We start from the raw sequence: 21,310 nt of genomic DNA, 5'->3' as shown, positions 1-21,310 counted from the left end.
TAAAATTATGAAGGGAATAGATAAGATAGAAGTAGAGAGGATGTTTCCACTGGCAGGTGGAGCTAGGACAAGAGGGCATAGCCTCAAGATTAGAGGGAGCAGATTTAGGACTGAATTGAGAAGGAACTTCTTCACCCAGAGGGTTGTTAATCTATGGAATTCCTTGCCCAGTGAAGTAGTTGACGCTACTTCAGTAAACGTTTTTAAAGATAAGGTAGATATCTTTTTGAACAATAAAGGAATTAAGGGATACGGTGAGAACGTGGGTAAGTGGATCTGAGTCCATGAAAAGATCAGCCATGATCTTATTGAACGGCAGAGCAGGCTTGGGACTGGACGCCTACTCCTGCTCCTAGTTCTTATGTTCTTATGTTTCAGACTATAAAACTGTAGGTGCGTTGATTTGTGGCTGGTCCTTCACTGTTGGTTTATGGTTTTAGCAAGTAGAAAGTGTAATGGATGAAGCTGCCAACATTTCTAGCATTAAAACTGGCATTAAAACAAAGCACTTATTGATGTTAGCATCATGTCAGTTTTCACACTTTTTTGTTTCTTTGTGACAGTAAGTAGAAGCTTTCGAGGCCATCAGAATTGGTGCCTTTTTTACTTGCTAGCTGTCACCAAAAATATTTTTTTTGGATTAGCACTCTCTGAATTTCAATCCTAATGTGAAATGTGCACCAAATCAGTGATTTAAAGGGGTTTGAAGAAACAAACAACTAACATTTATATTGTACTTTTTGATGCAAGCCTGCTTGAATGGACAGACGAGGCTACAGCTTAATGCCTCATCTAAAAGATGGCACCTTGAACATTGCAGCCTTCCCGCTAATGCACTGAAATGTCAAACTGGATTATATGCTCATGTGTTTAGCATGGGATGTGAAAACATGTGTTTTCATTCCTATTTCCTACCATCAAACCAAACATCTTTTGTTAATCTGCCCTGAGTAACACAAACTTTGAAAATGTGTGTCATTTAGGTTGTCACATTGCAAAATTTCCTGCATTTTTACAATAGTATTGGGATGCTAATATTTTTCAGTCAATGGAAGTATTAGATCTGAGAATGAAACTACAAAATTGGATGTACCTGTGCCTGACTCTAGCCCCACCTCTTCAATGCCAGAGTGAGTAGTTATGATTATGAATGCTAAAATGTTCCACCTTTTTAAAACTGTTACTTGATTCTTATGAGACTTGTTATGATTTCTCAGGAGTCTTTAGTTAATGCTACACATCGTTTAGAGATCAGTTATAGCCAAGACAATTGCCTTAAGCTCAACTAATGTTTTGTAAGGATTGAAAAGTAAGAAATGATGCAAAGATCATCAATAATTTTAGCATTCTAGTACTGGATTGGACACCTGGAAGAATCGTGACCTCAATGTTCAGTCATGGGGAAAGTTGGTAGCTAATTCATCAAAGACCTAAATTGCATGCAATTTATCAAACAGACTATGTCAACTGTGAAATGAGGATTTGTGATAGCATCAAGTTGGCTTTTTTTTTTTTGTAAGTTTGTAGTACAGTTTCCAGCTCAAGGGAGAGGTGGTTGTGAATGAGCTAAGCAACAAGAACCAAGACTGGCTTGAACAAAGATTGAATATCATAAACATTTGGAAACATTCCAAGATCAAATTTATTAAAGTACAGAGCAGTCTTATGTGAATGTGAAGGAGTGTGATGAATGACATTAGGACTTTATAGCCATATGTGTTGCAAAATACTGAACTTGATTTAGGTCAGGGTTGTAATAAAATTTAGAACCCATATATTGGCCCACCTAGTCCACACTGACCTTCCAAAGAGCACCCAGCCAGACACTGCGCACCCCCCCCCCCATCCCCTGGAACCCTGCATTTTCCCATAGCCAATCCACCTAACATCCACATCTTTGGACTGGGAGGAAACTGGAGCACCTAGAGGAAACCCATGCAGAGACAGTGAGAATGTGCAAACTCCAAAGGGTAGTTGCCCAAGAGTGGAATTGAACCTGGGTCCCTGGCGCTGTGAGGGCAGCGGTGCTAACCAGTGAGCTGCCATGCCACATTATTAGAATTATGAAGTTCAGAAGGCCATTGGGCCCATTGTTCCTACAATGGCTGTTTGAAGCAGCAAGGCAATTAATTCCATTTTTTTATTTTTTTTCCTTCTGAAATCCTCAGTTTTGTTCTCCAAGTGTTTATCCACACACTTCTAAAAGCTATTCTGTTTGCACCACTATTTCAGGCTGTCTATTCCACATCAATATAACCTGCTTATTTCTTTTCTTGCTATTGCTGATTCTTTTGCTAACTTGCTTAATTCTGTACTCTCTTTGAATACTTACCCTTTCAACAAAAATTGTTTTATTTGGGCATGCTGTGAAATGTGCAGAATAAATTAGACTTTTGCAGAGGATGACACCTCTGCAGTGGAACGTAAATCCACTTTTTCATTTTATTACAGTTTTAACATAAAGACAAAGCGCTATTAATCTACCAGGCTATGGGCCAAGTGCTGGAAGACAAGATTAGCATAACTAGATTGAATTTGCCATCAAAACAATGGGCTGAAGGCCTTTTTCGGTGCCACAGACGTCTGACTCTATGCCTCCTGCCTTAATTTAAGAAAGCCAAACTCTCTTTTAATTTAGTATGCTTCATTAGATATGGTACCCTGTTGAATTAGAATTTCCTTTTTCATTTTAGACAGGTTGAGACAAAAGTCACAGCATTGATGACAGACTGCATATTAAATGCATGTTTGACTGTGTCATCCCCCAGGGCTGGCTGGGACAGCAAAAGTAAATTTTACACAGCAGTGTAGTGTTATGCTGAGGATGGGGATTAAGCCATATTGCTAACTGGAGACCACCAAGTTTTACGCTGCATGTGATTCTCCTGATACCTTGATTGTTACTAGGTGACAAAGAAATGTTTCTACTTTGTAGTAATTAATGCATTGTATAAATCTTTTAATACCCTTGTCTGCATCTTTAGGCCAGATGTAGGTGATCATTCTGTGACTGAGGAAGCTGGTGAACCAGAGAGAGCACCTTCCGATTCAAGTACTCGTAAGGAGAGTCTAATTGTCCAATTGGTACATGAAGATGATGAAGAACTGGTAAATCGGCAGTCAACTGTCACACTTCTAAAACCTGAAGATGATGACTATGATTATAATAAAGGCAGCTGGCATGAAACTGAAACACAGATGTACTGCAGTGAACTGCCCACTATTTCTTGTATTTCTAGTTTCCCTGAGTACATTTACAAATGCTGCTTTCTTGCTGCAGCCCTCCAACGGCAACGCAGTGTGACGTTTGGTGGTGAAACCATCGAACCAGTTTCTGACATCCAGCTTCTAACTAGGCAAGAGGAGCCTCTTTTAGTAAATGAAACAAAAGAAACAGGGGGCGAATTGGACAGCTTGATGCCTGAAAAAGTGTCTACAATTAGCAATGAAAGTCAGTTTAGTACTAATTTGTCCGAGAATTTATTTAATCACACTGACTCTATTGAGTTGGAACCCAGCCATCCTCCACCTGCTTCGCATTCTCCTGAAGTCAGTACATCTGATATAAAATATGATGTGAAATGTACTGCCATTCTTCAAAGTTCTCATCATGGTATCACTGACACACTGGCTGACCAGGTCCATCTTCAACCAGAGCTTACTGTACCTATTCTGGATCAAGGTACAGAACCTAAACTGGAGACACCACAAAAAGAAGCAACTAAAGGTCTAGAAGAAACTTTGCTCATATTAGAAACTGAAACTGCTAATGAGACTAGTTTGGGGGTTTTATTAAATGGGTCTGTGAATGCAAACCAAGAAACTGCTCAAGTACCAATAACCCCCACAGTACCTATACAGACAGCTGATACTGTAGTCGAATATCCAACAACTGAGATTCAGAATGAAACAGCTAGTGGTAAAAGTACCTTGGTAGAATCGGAAGTACCTTTGCTGCCTTCAGGTTCAGATATGTCATCAGCAACAGAGATAAAAGATGAAGAACAAGCTGCAGAAGATATCCTCCTGTCTGTTCCATCCTCAAATGGGCTAAACAGAACAGTTACTGATTTCTATGCAGAATTGCACAATGTTACTGATTTGGGATACACTAACGGGAATCAAGTACATGGATCCAACCAAAAGGAATCTGTATTTATGCGTCTCAACAACCGTATTAAAGCATTAGAAATGAACATGTCGCTCAGTAGCCGCTATCTGGAAGAACTGAGTCAGCGGTGTGTATAATAACTTGCAGTGTCTTTGCACATTTTTAAAACTTTGATCTAAACAGTTTTTACTTGCTAGATATGAAATTGTTTCATTTAATCCATGTATTTCTTTTTGTAGCAAAATAATTCGTTGAAATCTGTTCTGTGGTAATGCAGCTGGTCAGCCAATATTGCATCAAAACAGAATTTTATATAAGATTTCTCCTGTGGAGTTCTCCACGTTCTCAATGGTCTGAGGCAGGTTCATAGGATCAAACAATTGTTATAGTGCTGAAGGCAGCTGCTTGTCCCCTTCTGTATACACTAGCTCTTCAAATGAAGAATTCACTCCATTGTTCTCCTGTCTTCTCCCTGTAATCCGAAACATTATTCATTTTCATTTTAAGATTTTGAAATACTTTTGAATGCTTTCAGTGAACCATCTGTTCTACTTGGTCAGACACTGTAATCCAGACCTAAACTACTTGCTGAATGAAAAGCTTTTCATTCAGCATCTATTTGCTATATTTAAAAATTGCTTTTAAATCCATATCCTCGTTCTTGATCCTTTTTAATGACTGGGAACAGTGATCCTATCTAATCTGTCGAGACCACCTCATGATTTTGAATGTCTCCTGGGTTTTCATCCTTTTATCTAAAGAAAATGATCACAACCTCCCCAGTGACCTTCAAATCTGAAGCTTCTCATCCCTGGAGCCAGTCACGTGAATCTTTTTGCTTTCCCCTTCACATTCTTCCTATAGTGCAATGCCAAGCATAGAAAGCATGATTCCAATTCATGCCAAACTGGTCCACTAGTTCAAGATAACCAACTCGTTTTGTACCCCACTTCCCTATTATTGAAGACTTGGCATAGTGTATGCTTTATTAAAGACTGCCACATCCCGCACCCCTCAAAAAAAAAATCTTGTACTCACACCTTTGGTCACTTCAGCACAGAATAAAGCCGGTCCATTTGCTCCTGCACCACTTTTTCTTACTCTCTCTACCCCTAGGGTTCTACTGTTTCATTTTTTTTTCCAAAACAAATCACGTCACATTTCTCACCATTGAACTTCACCTGCCACTGTCCTCCCATTCCAATAATTTGACTGGCTTTTCAAAATTCTACATTGCTCCTCCCAAAAATGGTTCACAAGGTTTTGCATTGCCCTCCAATTTTGAAATTCTGTGCTACTTCTCAAGGTAAAGGCCCTTTTTAACATTCATCAAAAAAGCAAAGATCCCAATATGACACATTTTGTGGAATTGTATTATAAGCCTTCTTCCAAGCTGAAAAGAACGCACGAACTGCTAGTGTTCTGTCACTTAGTCAATTTTATATCCATGTTGCTACTGTGTCTTTTGTTCCAGGAGTAATTAACTTCCACACGTCTGTGTGGCACTGTTGTGGTTGCGTTTCATCAACCTCAAAATTGCCTTCACCGCATCGGTTGTAGTGATTGTAATAGGCCATATTTCTTGTGTTCCACACCATTTGGGAAAAGTTCCAGTATTTAAGTCAAACAATTTTTTTCTTTTTTGATAAATCATCACTTTAGCAAGTGAGATGAACAAATAGTAGTGAGTAAAAATAAGTATTGCTTTGATCCCCTTTTCAGATAAAGGGATAATATGGTTGCTGTTTTCTGTAGTCGGGGCTCAATTTGCTACCATAGCTGCTTTGAGGTGGAAAAAGGGAATTGAGGTCTGACACCTTCCATTTATTTGATATGCAATGGTACTGTACATTGTTTTAAGTATCCTTGATGCCAGTCCAGTGGGACTTTGGTCAATATTTGTTACTATTACGAGATGGTTATTGTTCTGTTCTCAATTTTCTCCAGGAGAAAAATGGTTGGCCCAGGAAAGTTGACATTTCGGATCAGGACCCTTCAGAACTGGGAGGGGGAAGGTAGCTGGGAAATAGAGAAGGGGTGGGGCTGGGGAAGGTAGGTGGGATGGTGACCGGTTAATGCAGGTAGGGAGTGGTGGGGATTAGTCAGTGGGATGGGTGGGGCAGATAGGTGGGACAGAAGGTGGACAGGTTATCAGGCCAAAGAGGTGAGGATGAGAGGGAGGCTTGGACATAGGATGAGGCAAGGTGTGGGGAGATTTTGAAACTGGTGAAATCTATATTAGGCCATTGGGCTGTAGGCCCCCGAGGCGGAATTTGAGCTGTTGCTCCTCCAGTTGGCGTGTGGTGTCGTTGTGGCACTGTTACAAATTGGAGGAGCAACATCTCCTATTCTGTCTCTGGAGCTGACAGCTAAACATAGAATTCACCAGTTTTAAAATCTCCCTGCACCTGGCCTCATCCGGTGTCCTACCCCTCCTCTCATCTTCACCCACCTTTTGACCTGACCCAGCGGGTCCATCTTCTCTTCCACCTATCTGCCCTACCCATCCCACTGACCAATTGCCATCACTCCCTACCTGCATTCACCTGTCACCATCCCACCTGCCTTCCCCAGCCCCACCCCTCCTCCCTCAACTTATTTATTTCCCAGCTCCCTTCCCCTTCCCCTTCCCCATTTCTGAAGAAGAGTCTTGACCTGAAACGTCAACTTTGCTCCTCTGCTACCTGACCTGTGTTCCTCCAGCTCCATACTGTATTGTTTCTAACTCCAGCATCTGTAGGTTTTGCCAGCTCTGAAAAATGTGTTGACAGGAATTCATGTATCCATTCATTTTCGTTTTGAGGCATGAGATGCTACTTCTCTAGCTGGTTGGAGTGATGGATGGATCAAATCTTATTTAAGATTTAGGGAATGCATGCAGAATGAATGCTGATGTTTAGTGGTTTGCTTGGAGGAAAATGTCCAATCTCTGCTCAGCCAGGGGTGAGGTGGTTTATTGTGGTGATCAAACCTCCTTTTCTACTTTGTCCAAATATTCCTCTTTTCCTCCACAATGTGTGGTGGGTTTTTTTTATTGGGGGAAGCATTAGTTGGAAGATGAAGGGTGGAGGAATGGATTTGATATCCTTTCACCTTGGTCAATTGGCCAGCAAATTGCATTAATTTTAGATTTCTAGGTATTCCCAATTTATCAATCTGTCAAATTGGGCAGGAGCAGCCTCTGTTAAAAGCCTCCTGATAACTTTATTGTGCATGGTAAAATGGTTAAATTTTCCAGAGCTGTTTAGTTTCCCAAATTTGGTCTTTTTATTTTATGCATGTAGTGACCACATGGATGAGTAGCCACTTGTTGGGAATGTACTTTCTCCGAATAAATAAGTAAGGCATTCACCTTGTGACTCTTCTTTCAGCGTATAGGTGAAGGCAAGCAGATTGAGATATGCACCTTGTATTTAGGAAAGGGTCATATCTGATTTCTGCAAGGTTGACGGTCAATTTATTTATTGGTGAACTTTATTAATTTCATGTAAGAAACAACTTCAACCAAAATTTTTTATCATAAATCTTTGTACACAGTTTAAGAATAAGGAGCAGAATTAGGCAATTGGTCCCTTAACCCATTTGGTTAGATCATGCCTGATCTGAATTGTGGTCTGTTGCCATTTCATAGATTTTTGACCTGTATGGGAGTCAAAAATTGATGTTGGAACACTTGGTTATTCACATGAATTCAGTAAGTTCAGGGCAAAGGAGAACCTTGAATTAATGGTATTTGATATGATTTGGGACTTTAAAACATCTAGCTTTTTTTTTGAGAGAATAGGGTCTTTCTGGGGATCATGTTAAAGGCATTAATTGTCTGTTTTTTCTCACATCCATTCAACTTCAATTTGTATTTGTTTTTGGTATTTATGAAACTCAACTTCATGCTGCAATATTTAATCCTTTCGCTTGCTTGGAATTTTTACTGTATTTTGTTCATGAAGGAATGGTGTTGCAGTAAGGGTTCACTGGAACAGCTGCCGCACAACCAGGTGGTGACATTTTGATCAGCTAATCACCAGTGTCACTTTTTTGAAGGCAGTATCTTTAGACTGAGATCAAAAGTGGTCTTTAATGCATAATAAGACACTATTCTTAAGCTTTTTCAGTGGATTAGATCTTACTTGATTTCAAGGGATAAGATAGAGAAATTCCTTTTTAATCCAACCCCATTGCATACATGTGCTGCCTGTTTCTATGTCTGATTTCTCTGCTTCTTAACCACTTCCAGATAGTTTTCTGGTGGCAGTGTTTGGTGTTTTTTTTTGTATTAGTCTTGAAATTTGATCTTTTAAAGCTTCAGTAGCCCTTCTATTAGGCTGATTTCCTTGCATTATCCAACTGTACTGAAACTTGATCAATTATTAGTTATTTGTGAACTCTAATGGTTATTTCTCCAAATTTAATGTTTTATTTAAGTGAGTGCAGTTAAATTATTTGGATGTTTGCTTGATTAGCTTTGTGATTCCATAAGCTTTGTTAATTTTAACAATTGTGATCTGTAGAATGGAAGGCCATTGCCTTGCTGAGGTACATACAGTACAGCAAGCTTCACTGGTTCATTCAGGCTGTTGCAATTTGCCATTGTATTGTTGAGAAAGAGATACTTTGCTTTCTAGGTATCGCAAACAAATGGAAGAAATGCAGAAGGCATTTAACAAGACCATTATAAAACTACAGAACACTTCAAGAATTGCTGAGGAGAAGGTATTTTGTATGCCAATGTTTCTAAGAGATAAAATTGTTTTAGAATAATGTACTTTCTCCTGAGTCTTCCAGACTAAGAAAATTGAGTTGACAGCAGCAGTGTAACTGCTTTTATTTTGTATTCTGTTTGGTTGTGTTTGTCTTTTTTGTGCTGTTCACACCTAGAATTTGGTGGTGGGTGGCAGCATGGTGGAAATCCTTTCCTCATTGGATGAGGGCGTCACTGGCTAGACAGCATTTATTACCCATCCCTAATTGCTCAGAGGGCAGTTAAGAGTCAACCACATTGCTGTGGGTCTGTAGGCCAGACCAGGGTAAGGATGGCAGTTTCCTTCCCTAAAGGACATTAGTGAACCAGATGGGTATTTCCAACAATCGGCAATGGATTCATGGTCATCATTAGACTCTAAATCCAGATATTTATTAAATTCAAATTCCACCATCTGGGTCCCCAGAACATTATCTGGGTCTCTGGATTGACAGTCCGATGATAATACTACTAGGCCATCACCTCCTCTCCCCTCTGTAGATCTAGATTTATAATCCAGAGAGCCAGGCTAATGCTTTGCAGATATGGATTCAAACCCCACAAATGCAGATGGTGAAATTTTCAATTCATTTAAATCATCTGAAACGATGACCATGAAACTACTTTTACCGTTTTGTACAAAAGCTCATGAGGTTCACTAATTCCTCTTTAGGGAATGTCATTATCCTTGCCTATGTGTGACTTCAGATCTACAGCAATATGGCTTATTCTTAACTGACCTCTGACAGTTGTATCTGCCTACAGTGGAGCCTAAAGAACAGAATCAAATTGATCCATTTAGCATCAACAGAAACTGATGGTGAGCCCACCCTTGTCGACTCTGCAAAGCCCTCACTCATCTCTGGAGGCTTGTATTAAAATTGGGAGAACTGTCACACGGACTTGTCAAGCCTATCGTATATTCAGAATTGTAACCTACACACAGTATCCAAGCACCAGTCCTACTATTATCCATCCAACTGGCGGGACAGAACTGAGTGGTAGCAACGTTGGGAATTGCCTAAGGCTAGCTGTTAGTATTGACTGCAGATCTCATGGCATCAAGTCAGATTTGGGCAAGGAAGCATCTTGATTCATACCTACTGCTCATCCTTGATTGAATCAGTCGGCCCCCATGTTGAACAATTGGAAGAAAGACAGTGGAAAGGGCATACCCTGGGGTGTTTTCCACATTACTGGTTGGGTACTAGTGTTTAGCTGTACTGAAATAGCTTGACTTGGGTTGTGGCGAGTTTGGGAATGTGAATCAAGGCAAAAACACTCTGCTAGTTGGAGTCACGAGGCACAAAGGAAGATGGTTGTAACTGTTAGGAACTCTCATCTCATCCTGGAACTGACTGCAGGAGTTCCTCCCATGTGGAATCCAAAGTCTACCATCTTCAGCTGCCTTATCCATGACCTTTCCTCCAAAAGATTACATGAGGGGTCACTGATGTTCAACACCCTCTGTTAATCCTCACTACTGAATCAAGATGGTGTTTATATGCAGCGAGGCCAAGACAAAATCCAGGCTTGGGCTGACATGTAATGTGGATGTTAGTTGCTGCTGAAGATGATAATTATTTAATGTCATCAGAGAGAACCTAACCATCTTCCCTTAACATTCAAAGGCATTACTATCACTAAATTTAAATGAAGTAGCTACAGAGATAATAAATGCGTTGGTTGTAATCTTCCAGGGAATCCTTAGATTCTAGATAAGTCCCAGAAGATTGGAAAACTTACCACAGTGACTCCTATCTTGAAAATGAAAGGAGACAAGCCAGGGAATTACATGCCTTTTAGCTTAACTATGTGTTTGTTTGGAACATAAGAGTCTATTATAAAAGGATGTAATAGCAGTGTGTTTAGAAATGCATTGCATGATCAAGCAGAGTCAATGTGACTCCCAAGTGGGAAATTGAGCCTGACAAACTTACTAGAATTCTTTTTGAGCAAGGAGGAAGCTGTGGATGTTACATACTTGGATTTTCTGAAGGCACTTGGCAAAGTATCGTACATTATGGACTTTTATTAAGTAGCCCCTTGTTGGAGATACTATATTAGCATAGTTAGAGGATTAGCTGATCAACAGAAGATAGAATTGGGATAAGAGATGGCAAACTGTGAGTTAGTGGTGTGCCACAGGAATCTGTACTAGGCTACGATCATTGACAACCTGTAGGATCTCTACATTGCGGAAGCAGCCCATCGAGTCCACACCAACACTATCCCTGTAACCCTGCATTTCCCACGGCTAATCCACGTAGCCTGCACATCCCTGACACTACAGGACAAGTGAGCATGGCCAATCTACCAAATGCCCACATCTTTGGACTGTGGGAGGAAACCGGAGCACCCGAAGAAAACCCGGGCAGACACCAGGAGAATGTCTGCGTGGCTTTTGCACAGTCACCCGAGGGTGGAATTGAACCTAGGTCCCTGGTGCTCTGAGGCAGCAGTACTGACCATTGTGCCAGTGCTTATAACAAAAATAAGGAACATGCTATGCCACAGTGAACTAATGTGCTTAACCTAAGCAAACCAATTCTACTACATCTAACTTCATTGTATTGATGACCTATTGAGGAAAGTGAATGTATTACAGCCTTGAGTCTTGTTGGACGTGTACTCAAAAGGCAAGTGGAAAATATTCCATCATACTCAAATGTGCATTTATAGATGGGTGACAGACAGCAAGTTACTTGTTGCACAGGTCCTAGTCTCCCCCACTTACGGTGGCACAAAAATGGTGGTGATGGTCTGCAGAAGGCTGCAGGCAAAAACTTAGCAGGTGGAATATAAATGGAAATAGATTATGCATTTTGGCAGGCAGAAGGGCTGAATATTATTAAAATAGAGCCTATAGAATGTAGTACAACAGATGGATTTGGGAATCCTTGTCCATGAATTACAAAAAGCTAACATCCAAGTTGACTGGATAGTAGGGAAGGTAAATGGAATGTTGGCCTTTATTTCAAAGGGATTGGAGTATAAAAATAGGGAAGTTTTGCTAAAATTGGACAAGCTATTAGTCACACCACAGCTGGAAAGTGCAGTTTGGGCCCCTTTTATCAAAGTAAAGATACTGGCATTGGAGATGGTCCAGAAAACATTGAGTAGTCTGATACCATATATAGATGCTCTGCCTTTGAGGAAAGGTTGAGTAGGTTGGAATTTAGGAGAATGAGAGGCCACTTGATTGAAGCATGTAAGATTATTTGGGGATTTGACAGGGTAGATATGGAAAAGTGTATTTTTTTCCCTTGTGGGAGAATCTAGATCTAGATGACACAATCTCAGAATAAGGAGTCGCATGTTTAAGACCAATGAGGAATTTCTTCTGAGGATGTTGAATCTGTGGAATTGTTTACTTTGGAGGCTGCCAAGGTTGTCTGTCGCTTAGTACCATCAAGACAGATGCATGTTTTTAATCAAGTGAGGGAATCGCTGGTTATAGGGAAAAGACAGGAAATTGGAGTTGAGGATTATCGCCTCAACCATGATCCCAATGAATGGTAGAGTAGACTTGATGGGCTGAATGGTTTACTTGTCCTCCCATGTCTCATGATCTTATTAACATACTGGGGGCTACTGTTGACTGAAATGAACTGGATCAACCATTTCAATACTGCTGACAAGTGGGTGAGACTAGGATCTGTACAAGTTACTCGCTATCTGTCCATCATCTAGGATGGATATTCAGGAGTGTGAAATATTTTCTAATTGCCTTTCGAGTGCAGCTCCAACAAAACACGCTGTATGCTCGACACTACCCAGAAGCCCAGTTGATAGATGTCCATCCACCATCCTCAACATCCACTCCCTTCACCTCTGCACAGTGCCAGCAGTATACCATTTACAAGATGCACTGCAGCAACTTGTCCATGTTCTTTGAGAACATTTTCTAAACCTGTGACTTGTGCCACTTAGAAGGGCATGGTCATCAGTTGCCTGGCAACACCACTGCCTGCAAGTTCTCTAAGTTGTATACCAGCCTGACTTGGAACTGCATTGCCATTCCTTCTTTGTGTCACTGGAACTGTCAAAATCCTGAACTCCTTTCCCAGCAGCAGTTCAAGAAGGCAGCTCATTGCCAATTGGCTGCAAGTAGGAAGGCAATAGGCAATAACTGCTGGCCTAGCCAGTGATGCCTACATCCCATGAATGACAGATCTGTCATTATCAGGTCTTCGAATTCTTACTTCATGTCCAGAATCTGTTTTTTTTTCTTGTGCGTATGCTGCCTGTTGTTTTATTCTTCTTCTCTGCACATAGACTGAGGTACAGCAAAAGAACTATCCTTCACTTCTGCAGCTAGTCGGTGCAGAGTTAAACATTTTTATGAGCTAGTTTGTTCTGCCTTTCTACTCTTGCAGAAGAGAGCTGGAAATAAAATCAACTCACATTTACTTGAGGCTGGAAGCTGGTTAGCAATTTATCTGAATTTTGGTGTACATATAGAATCATACCTTTTTGCTACCTGCTACCTGTAGTTTTAAAATGCATGCAGGCAAAGATTTTAATGTATTGCCTCTGTCCCATCTGATCAGCATTTTATAGATTTCCATTATCGGAAATGTTTAGGTGGGTAACAAATTTATTTGCTGATCTTAATTTTTTTTTAAAATGTAGGATCAAAGGCAAACTGAAGCAATTGGTTTACTTCAAGGACAACTTGCAAACATGACAGAACTGGTTAGAAATCTATCTGAAACAGTGATAAAACTGGAACATGAGGTAAATAATCTGTCACTGCTTGATGTGCAATAGAGTCACATTCAAATTGAGACTATTTTGAAGTTGCATTACTTAACTGTATTCTTGCTTTGTTTCTCAATTAAGGGCTAGAACCGTGTTTGTTCATAATGTTCTTGTATTAAGTTGGATTCATAATTTGATATGTTGACACCACATGGGGCAATTTCTTCCAGCACAATGAGCTGGAAATAGATACTCCATGTAAAAAGCCATAATGTTGTTTGTGATAGCAAATGTTGCAATTACATGACCCAGATTTTAAATGTCAACTGAAAAGTGAATGCTGATGTACCATTTTAATTTGGGCTGTTAATAATGCAGTGCGTTGCCTCTTAGGTTGCAGACCGCCAGAGCTACCTTGTGGTTTCTTTAGCTCTCTGTATAATTCTCGTAATACTGCTTTGTGTGCAGCGATGTTGGAACAGACCGATATCACATGACATTCACTCACCTACCATTCCCAAAAGCAATCACTACCCAAGCCCAAAAAGGTAAATGATGATTTGTTAGGGGTGTGTGCGCGTGCATGTTAATATATTAATTAATGCATGGAACTCCTATGTTTTGTTTAGTCAAAAGAAATTTGTAATGCATTGCACCTTTTGGCAGTTTCCGTGACATCTTTTCGATGTGTGTGCAGCGATGTTCCCATGGCAATATCCTGACCAATCAGTCTAGTTGAAGAGCTGAAATTTGACAGTAAACTGTTCCTGTTGCATTCTCCATGCCAACAATAGCCCATCCAATCAATACTCTCTTCCTTTGCTCTATAATTTGGTGTTCTTTTTACAAATCTGGTTTCTTGTGTGCTAGTCCTGATGAGTGCAAAAGACAAGTTTGCTAAAAGCAATGTTTATTATTTTTGTGTGTTTTTAGATGGAGACCAGAGTTACAATAAAATAAGTTTTTTTTTAGATAAAAGTTATTATTAGAGTTATTTCTTTAACTTCAGTGGAAACCTACAGCAAACTCCACCTTCTAATGGGATCTGTAGGAAACCTGTATTCTTGTGCAAATATGTTGTGTTAACTTCAGGGGGCTCCATGGTTTGAATATAATATTCCGAGTGCAAGCTGGGAAGAGAATGCATTTTGCCTCAACCAGTCTGGTATTTGTATTATCAAATGATCTTGGTTTTCTTTTGATCAGGAAAGGAAATTGTAAAAACACAACTTGCTATCCTGTCTGTGTACCCCTACCCGTTTCTCTCTGTTACTCAATTGCATATGTATGCAGTATGTAACACTGAATCATTATAAAATGTTGATCGTATTTAATCACACTTTAGTTGATCATCCAGGTCCTAAAGCTACAATTTGAATCTGTTAGTTGTAAGTTTTGTACAAAAAGGGTCAAGTTGAATACTGTCCTTTTTTAATTGATTTTGCTTTTAGTGGCTATTTCAGCTAAGTAATTCATGTACAGGGGTACTTGAAGGAAATAGCAAACCTATCATTTAAAACCCCATAGTTAATTTTCCAGGACCCCACGCCAGCTTTGGCTGAGGGCAATTATCCTGTCCTATGCTTTTTGAGGGACTTAAGATTCAGAACATACGTGGGAATTTTTTTTTGATTAATTCTCATTTTTCTTCCTGACTTTTGTGGAAGCGTTTGCACCCGATTTGACACATCTGCAACATGGTTTTGATTGTTAATTTTGAACTGTGAATGAAATGAAGTACTTTCTCGATTTGAAGTATTGATACATGACCAGTTCCTTACTAACCTTTTTTTTTTTGAAGTTTCAAAATCGGCTCCAGATGTTTTTCTGTTCTGGGTGATAAGTTAAGCATTAAGAGGCTTAGAGGTTTTCTTACTGAATTCTAAAGGAACTCATTTAAAGTTTCCTGTTTCAGGATGACCAAGACTACTTGATTATATACAAAATATCTTCAATGTGTATGTATTTAAAATTAACAGAAGTTAGCAGTGGCACAATTTCATTCTAACACTTTTGTAGAGAAAAGGGAAAAATGGAGGGTGATTAATGTTTTACATTCTCCCCAGTTTTTCTCTTGCACAGCCTTCAGTGCATAAGCTACAAACCAAGTGCTAGAGTAGCAGTTTTGGAGCAAGAAAGTGTTAATGTTTCAAGTCCAATATAACTCCTCTTCCAAAGACATTGGGGTTGAAATTTTTTCACTTTGTTTCCTTCCCTCAGATGCTGCTGGACCTCTTTCTCCAGCACCTAATTATTGTTCTATCTCCAGCATCTGCGGTACTTTTGTACATAAAACATAGAACAGTACAGCACAGTACAGGCCCTTCTTCCCACTATATTGTGCCGACCTATTATCCTACTAAGATCAAACAACCCCGCATACCCTACATTTTACTATCCTCCATGTGCCTATCCAAGAGTCGCTTAAATGTCCCTAATGTATCTGACCCCACTACCACTGCCGGCAGCACATTTTACGTGCCCATCACTCTGCAAAGAACCTATCTCTGACATCTCCCCTATATCTTCCTCCAATCACCTTAAAGTTATGCCCCCTTGTAATAGTCATTTCCACCCTGGGAATAAGTCTCTGACTATCCACTCTATCGATGCCTCTCGTCGTCTTGTACACCTCTATGAAGTCACCTCTCGTCCTTCACACCAATGAGAAAAGCCCTAGCTCCCTCAACTTTTCCTCATAAGACCTGCACTCTAAAGTTTCCACATCCTTCCTAGAGACGACCAGAATGGAACACAGTATTCTAAGTGTGGTCTAACCAGGGTTTTCTGGAGCTGCAGCATAACCTCACAGCTGTTTAAACTCAATTCCCCGCCAATGAAAGCCAACACACCTTGCGCCTTCTTTACAACCCTATCAACTCGGGTAGCAACTTTGAGGGATCTCTGGATGTGGACCCCAAGATCACTCTGTTCCTCCACACTGCCGAGAATCCTGCCATTAACCCTGTATTTTGCATTCAAATTCACCCTTCCAAAATGAATCACTTCACTTCTTTTTTTCTGCGTTGAATTCCATCTGCCACTTTTTTGCCTAGCTCTGCATCCTGTCGATGTCATGTTGCAACCTACAACAGCCCTCCACGCTGCCCACAACTCCAACCTTGTAGCTTTTCAAACAAAGACAGAAAAGATGATGTTGCAGCAAAACATACAACACGTTCCCTCTTTCACTTACTTGTGGGTGAGTTTATGCTTTAGGTCATCCTTGAATTGCTATGGCCTGGGACTTGCAACATAGCCATCAACTGAATTTGAAATAATTACATTAAATTTTTTCAAAAAGTGGCAGAGTTTCTAAATTTTATCGCGGAATAAAATTCTTAATTCAAATGAGTTACCTAGTGTGTTTCTACAATTTTAAGTGTTTTGAGATAAAATCTGAAAAATATCCTGCCAAGTTTCATTTCCACTTTGGTAAGTATGTGGTGACTGGTTTTTGCAATCCATAATTCAAACCTTGTGTTCTAATTACTTAGCTCCTTTGTTTTATATTATATAGATGTTTTTCTTCCTATGATGACATGAATCTTCGCAGGCGAACATCGTTCCCCCTTGTTCGGTCAAAATCATTTCAGTTACCTACAACAGAAGGTATGGAGCTGGACAGTTACCATTTAATATCAGTTTTAAACTGTTTAAATATCTGTACTGAAATTGGAAAAGTTGCGCAGTACCTGTCTAAAATCTTTGGTTAAAATATTTACATAGTTGACTTATTTTGATGTTTTTCTTTCCTCGTTATTTGTTAGTGCATGGTTATCAACGAGAGAACAGTTTATCACCACCAGAGGAAAGGTTCAGGGGCCAGAGCAATATGTCAGTCAGTGAAGTTGTACCATCGGAAGGCAGCTCAGTTGAAGGCAACTCAGTGCGAGCAGGATCTTTTCTTTAACTATGTATTGCTGAATAAAAGTTGTGAAACCGTGATTTGACAACGAGTGGAAGAATTTTTAATACTAAGACCATCCTAAACATATGTGAGATGTTTTCCTGTTCCAGGTTTGAAGGCAATTTAAGATAATCTTGCTTATGTTACACCTGACTAAATTAATGAAGTAGTTTGGAATTCAGCACCTACTTTGCAATAAGTGAATACGCAAGCGGTCCCTCTGAATTGGAAGCAGGACAGTTGCAGGATAGTATGGTGCTTGTTATTGCAACAGTAATCCAGAGGATTTGACTAATAATCCAGAAAAATAATTCAAATCCTAAAGTGGCAGATTTTAAATTCTGTTGAAAATGGCTGTAAGTAGTGTGACAACTAGGCCTTTAGATTATTTTAAAGGTTCTTCAGGGAAGGAAAATTCTGCTCCTTGCCAGATGTGACCTGTGACTACAGTTTGGTTGAATGTCAACTGCCTTTTGAGCTGGCTGAGAAATCCACTTGTATCAAATTTCAATAGAGCATAACCAGCAGCAGTTCGTGAATTAGCCCATGGTTACCTCAATCAGCTATTCCAGTAACTCCAACACTGTCAAGTATAAATAAAAAACTTCAATTACAAACAAATTTGTTTTTAAACAAAAATTTTATCCAACTTGTATTGTAAGCTCAAGTGTGGATAAGACATTCTCTTTAGCAATTTTTACTGCTGCTGTTTTAAATTGGTCTTGTCTTCTAATCATTTGGTTGCATGCATTTTCATCTTGAACAATTGCAAGAAAGGAGCTGAATTTGAAGTCCATGGTTAAAATGAGGTAAAAGGCAGGTGCAGGTGACCTTGTTTGGTGTGAATCGTACCCCATCCCTCCACTTAACGTTACTGAAATAAGGACACTATTCAAAGACTTATTTCAATGTAACTTGAATTTTTTGGAAGTATTTCACCTTGTTTGATAATGTTAGTTCTGTTTTGTTGAAAAGCAGGATGGAGGATCATATAACACCAGTTTTATCTCGAAGTTGTGTACAAAAATTGATGTTCTCCAAAGTAGGATGAAATATGTTAGTCTCTGTATGCAAACTCCAAACAGCATCTGAAATGATTTTTTTCTCACTTGGGATTCTCAAGAAATTGGAAATTGAGTTTATTTGCAGAAATATCAAATTGCTTACAATTTTCTCTGCAGACAAGAGAGCCATTTACTTTAGTAGGCAAATTGTAAATAAATGTAATTATGCTATTTGATCTTGAGTCTTTCCACTTAATTTGTGATTTGATTTAGCAAATGTAAATCCTTTTCTGAACCATTTCATCAATGAATAATATCAATATGCATTTCTGTCTCTTCTAGTGGGCCCAGATGACTTGTACATTGTAGAACCGCTAAAGTTTTTACAGGACAATAAAAAGGTATAATTACATATGCCATAGAGTATTGCTTAATTTGGATTTTCTGCAGCTTAGTACCAATTACCTGTAGCTTAACATTTGCCAACAATGTTTTAGTCTCTCTACCAGAAGAGATGTCTTCTCTTTCTCTTCAAACTTGCAAAAGTTTTAAGTTTTCATTTTGTTTCCTTCACTAGAAAAAACGCTGCAGAGCGAAAACAGAGAAGGTTCAAACCACAAAACCTACAGAGTCTGTAATTCCAATAGTTAACGGCGGGATAAAACCTTGCAAACCTCTTTCAAATCCAAGTGACTTTTCTACCACGGGTGTTGTCTACAGTTCTTCTCACAAAGGTCCCCCATCTGAAGGGGGTTCAGAGACCTCCTCGCAATCAGAAGAATCCTATTTCTGTGGAATTTCAGCCTGCACAAGCCTCTGCAATGGACAACCACAAAAGACTAAAACTGAAAAACGATCTTTAAAAAGGAAGAAGTCAAAGGTCACAGATCAAGGGAAGTTCATTAGTAACTTGATACAGACTAAATCGGGATCAATGCCAAGTTTGCATGACATAATAAAAGGAAACAAAGACATTACAGTGGGAACACTTGGTGTCCCAACAGTTTCAGGCCATGTGTGATTGTGATTTGTCGACTTGGGGTTAGAACTATCTCTTCCTGCTCTGTGTTATGGTTTGCAAGGTACTTTTTTTGCCTTGCAGTGTCTGAACTTCAAACTACTAATCTGCCAATGCGAGAGTTTTCAGGGTAGAGAGTTGCACTTTTTCCACTGTCTCTCGGGAAACAGCACGTTTATTTTGAAGGGTTCGTAAGATGGAAGATGAGTCTCTAACTTGGCAAGACGTGGAATTAATTGGATGGAGAATCAGCATAATTAACTGGTTACAGGTGGAACAGGTTTTAAACCATAACTTCTGTGTCGAGCTGTATTCCTGTTTCTTGCACCTTTCCATATTTGTGCCTTTGTATATTTATAATGTAGCTGAAAGATGGAATATTCCATCTCCGATTTACCTTGGTGTTCAGCTTTCCTTTTTAAGTATACAGAATTTGACAGTGTAACACTATAGTGCTGCAGAGATGGCCTGCGCATAGTCAGTTGAACTTAAATTCCAAAAGTAAAATGAAAAAGGTTACAGGACAGTGGGAGGGAGTTTCAATGAATTTTTTTGCCCAGCAAATTGATTTTTTTATATTCATTTCCTTGTAGGTGAACTGATTAAATTGGTTACAGATTTGTGTGCATTTACCCTGGTACTTTCACATCCTGGTACAGTGTTTTTATTTGAGATATATATTAGAAAGGTGATGTGTGAAAATGCGTTTTTTGAATGTATATATTTGTGAGTGAATGAGCATTTGAAGAGAGCATTCTTCAATGGTGGGACATACATGAGATGTTTAAATCATTAACTTATAGTTCAATGTGCACTTTCACTTTTTTTTTATTCCAATGCCTTTTGCTGAATTGGAGTTTGTCATAGCTTGTGTAACTAATTTAATACTGGATTTCAAGTGTTCTGTGTCCTGTCCACCCCCTACCCCCATTGGGTTTTACTCCAGTGAGGTAATCTTACCCAGCTGATCTGCATATTAGCCAGTTACAGCACTTGAGGACCGTTTATGGGCTTGAGAGGGTCCAAAGTTGAGCAACATTATTTATGTTTTTAAAATTTGTCATGTTTTGAGTGCTATGCACATCACTGTGGAACATGAGCATAATGTGACTGCAGAGCTGTAGTGCCATTAGAAAACTGTGAATTTCTAAATAAAACTGAACACTTCATTGTCTTTTTGTTCTGTTTAAAGTATGTTGAATTTCCTGTTGTCCCTCCCTTTTTAATAGATATTAAAAGAAACTAAACACTTTTTTTTTGTTTTTTATGCAGTCAAACTAAAGGTGGGATATTTCATGGATAACTAGACGTTTTTCTTGTCATTATTGTTACATTTGCAATCAGCTGCACTTTTTAACCAAGTGACAGGATCTGAATCAGTGAACCAATACAATTTCCCATGATATTGCTTGAAGATTTGACTCTTGTTCAAGTGGTTGCTGCTATGGACTGAAAGATGTTCTGCTAATCTTGTCTGGTAATGGAGGTCTCTACAATCTGTTTGATATCAAACTTTATGCATCATTTTCAAATCTGAAATTGTCTCTATATCCCCCCCTCCTTGTTTGACATGCAACTATAAGACATTAGATTTTTCTTTAAAAACTGAATATATGCTTTTCCCTTTCTTGGCCCTAACCCTAAAATTAAATGCCTTTCCTCCTTACTGTTTCTGTTAAAACACATTGCTGCTTATTCCCTCATCCTACTTAGGATATGTCTCTGTCAAGTTTTCCTGTCTGTCTCTATTTTACTCCTCCTGCTTTTATAAAATCTAGGAGTTCATATACTCTCTCATTTTTGATTTCACTTGACCTTGTGTACG

At 39.3% G+C, this 21,310-nt stretch overlaps 1 protein-coding gene across 1 annotated transcript in view; it reads left to right on the top strand.

The window, feature by feature from the left end:
* Positions 1-20,659, top strand: part of suco (SUN domain containing ossification factor) — a 42,460-nt gene extending 21,801 nt beyond the window's left edge. Inside the window, exons 11-18 of the mRNA XM_048602046.1 lie at positions 1,040-1,130; positions 2,985-4,238; positions 8,734-8,821; positions 13,485-13,589; positions 13,947-14,101; positions 17,074-17,165; positions 18,810-18,868; positions 19,045-20,659. Of these exons, the coding sequence (XP_048458003.1) occupies positions 1,040-1,130; positions 2,985-4,238; positions 8,734-8,821; positions 13,485-13,589; positions 13,947-14,101; positions 17,074-17,165; positions 18,810-18,868; positions 19,045-19,488 (2,288 nt within the window). The 3' untranslated portion in view covers positions 19,489-20,659. The remainder of the gene's footprint in view (positions 1-1,039; positions 1,131-2,984; positions 4,239-8,733; positions 8,822-13,484; positions 13,590-13,946; positions 14,102-17,073; positions 17,166-18,809; positions 18,869-19,044) is intronic.
* The last annotated feature ends 651 nt before the right edge of the window (positions 20,660-21,310 follow it).

This window comes from Rhincodon typus, chromosome 10 (assembly GCF_021869965.1).
Source record: "Rhincodon typus isolate 14 chromosome 10, sRhiTyp1.1, whole genome shotgun sequence".
NCBI lineage: Eukaryota > Metazoa > Chordata > Chondrichthyes > Orectolobiformes > Rhincodontidae > Rhincodon > Rhincodon typus.
This window is presented reverse-complemented; position numbering and strand designations above follow the sequence as displayed.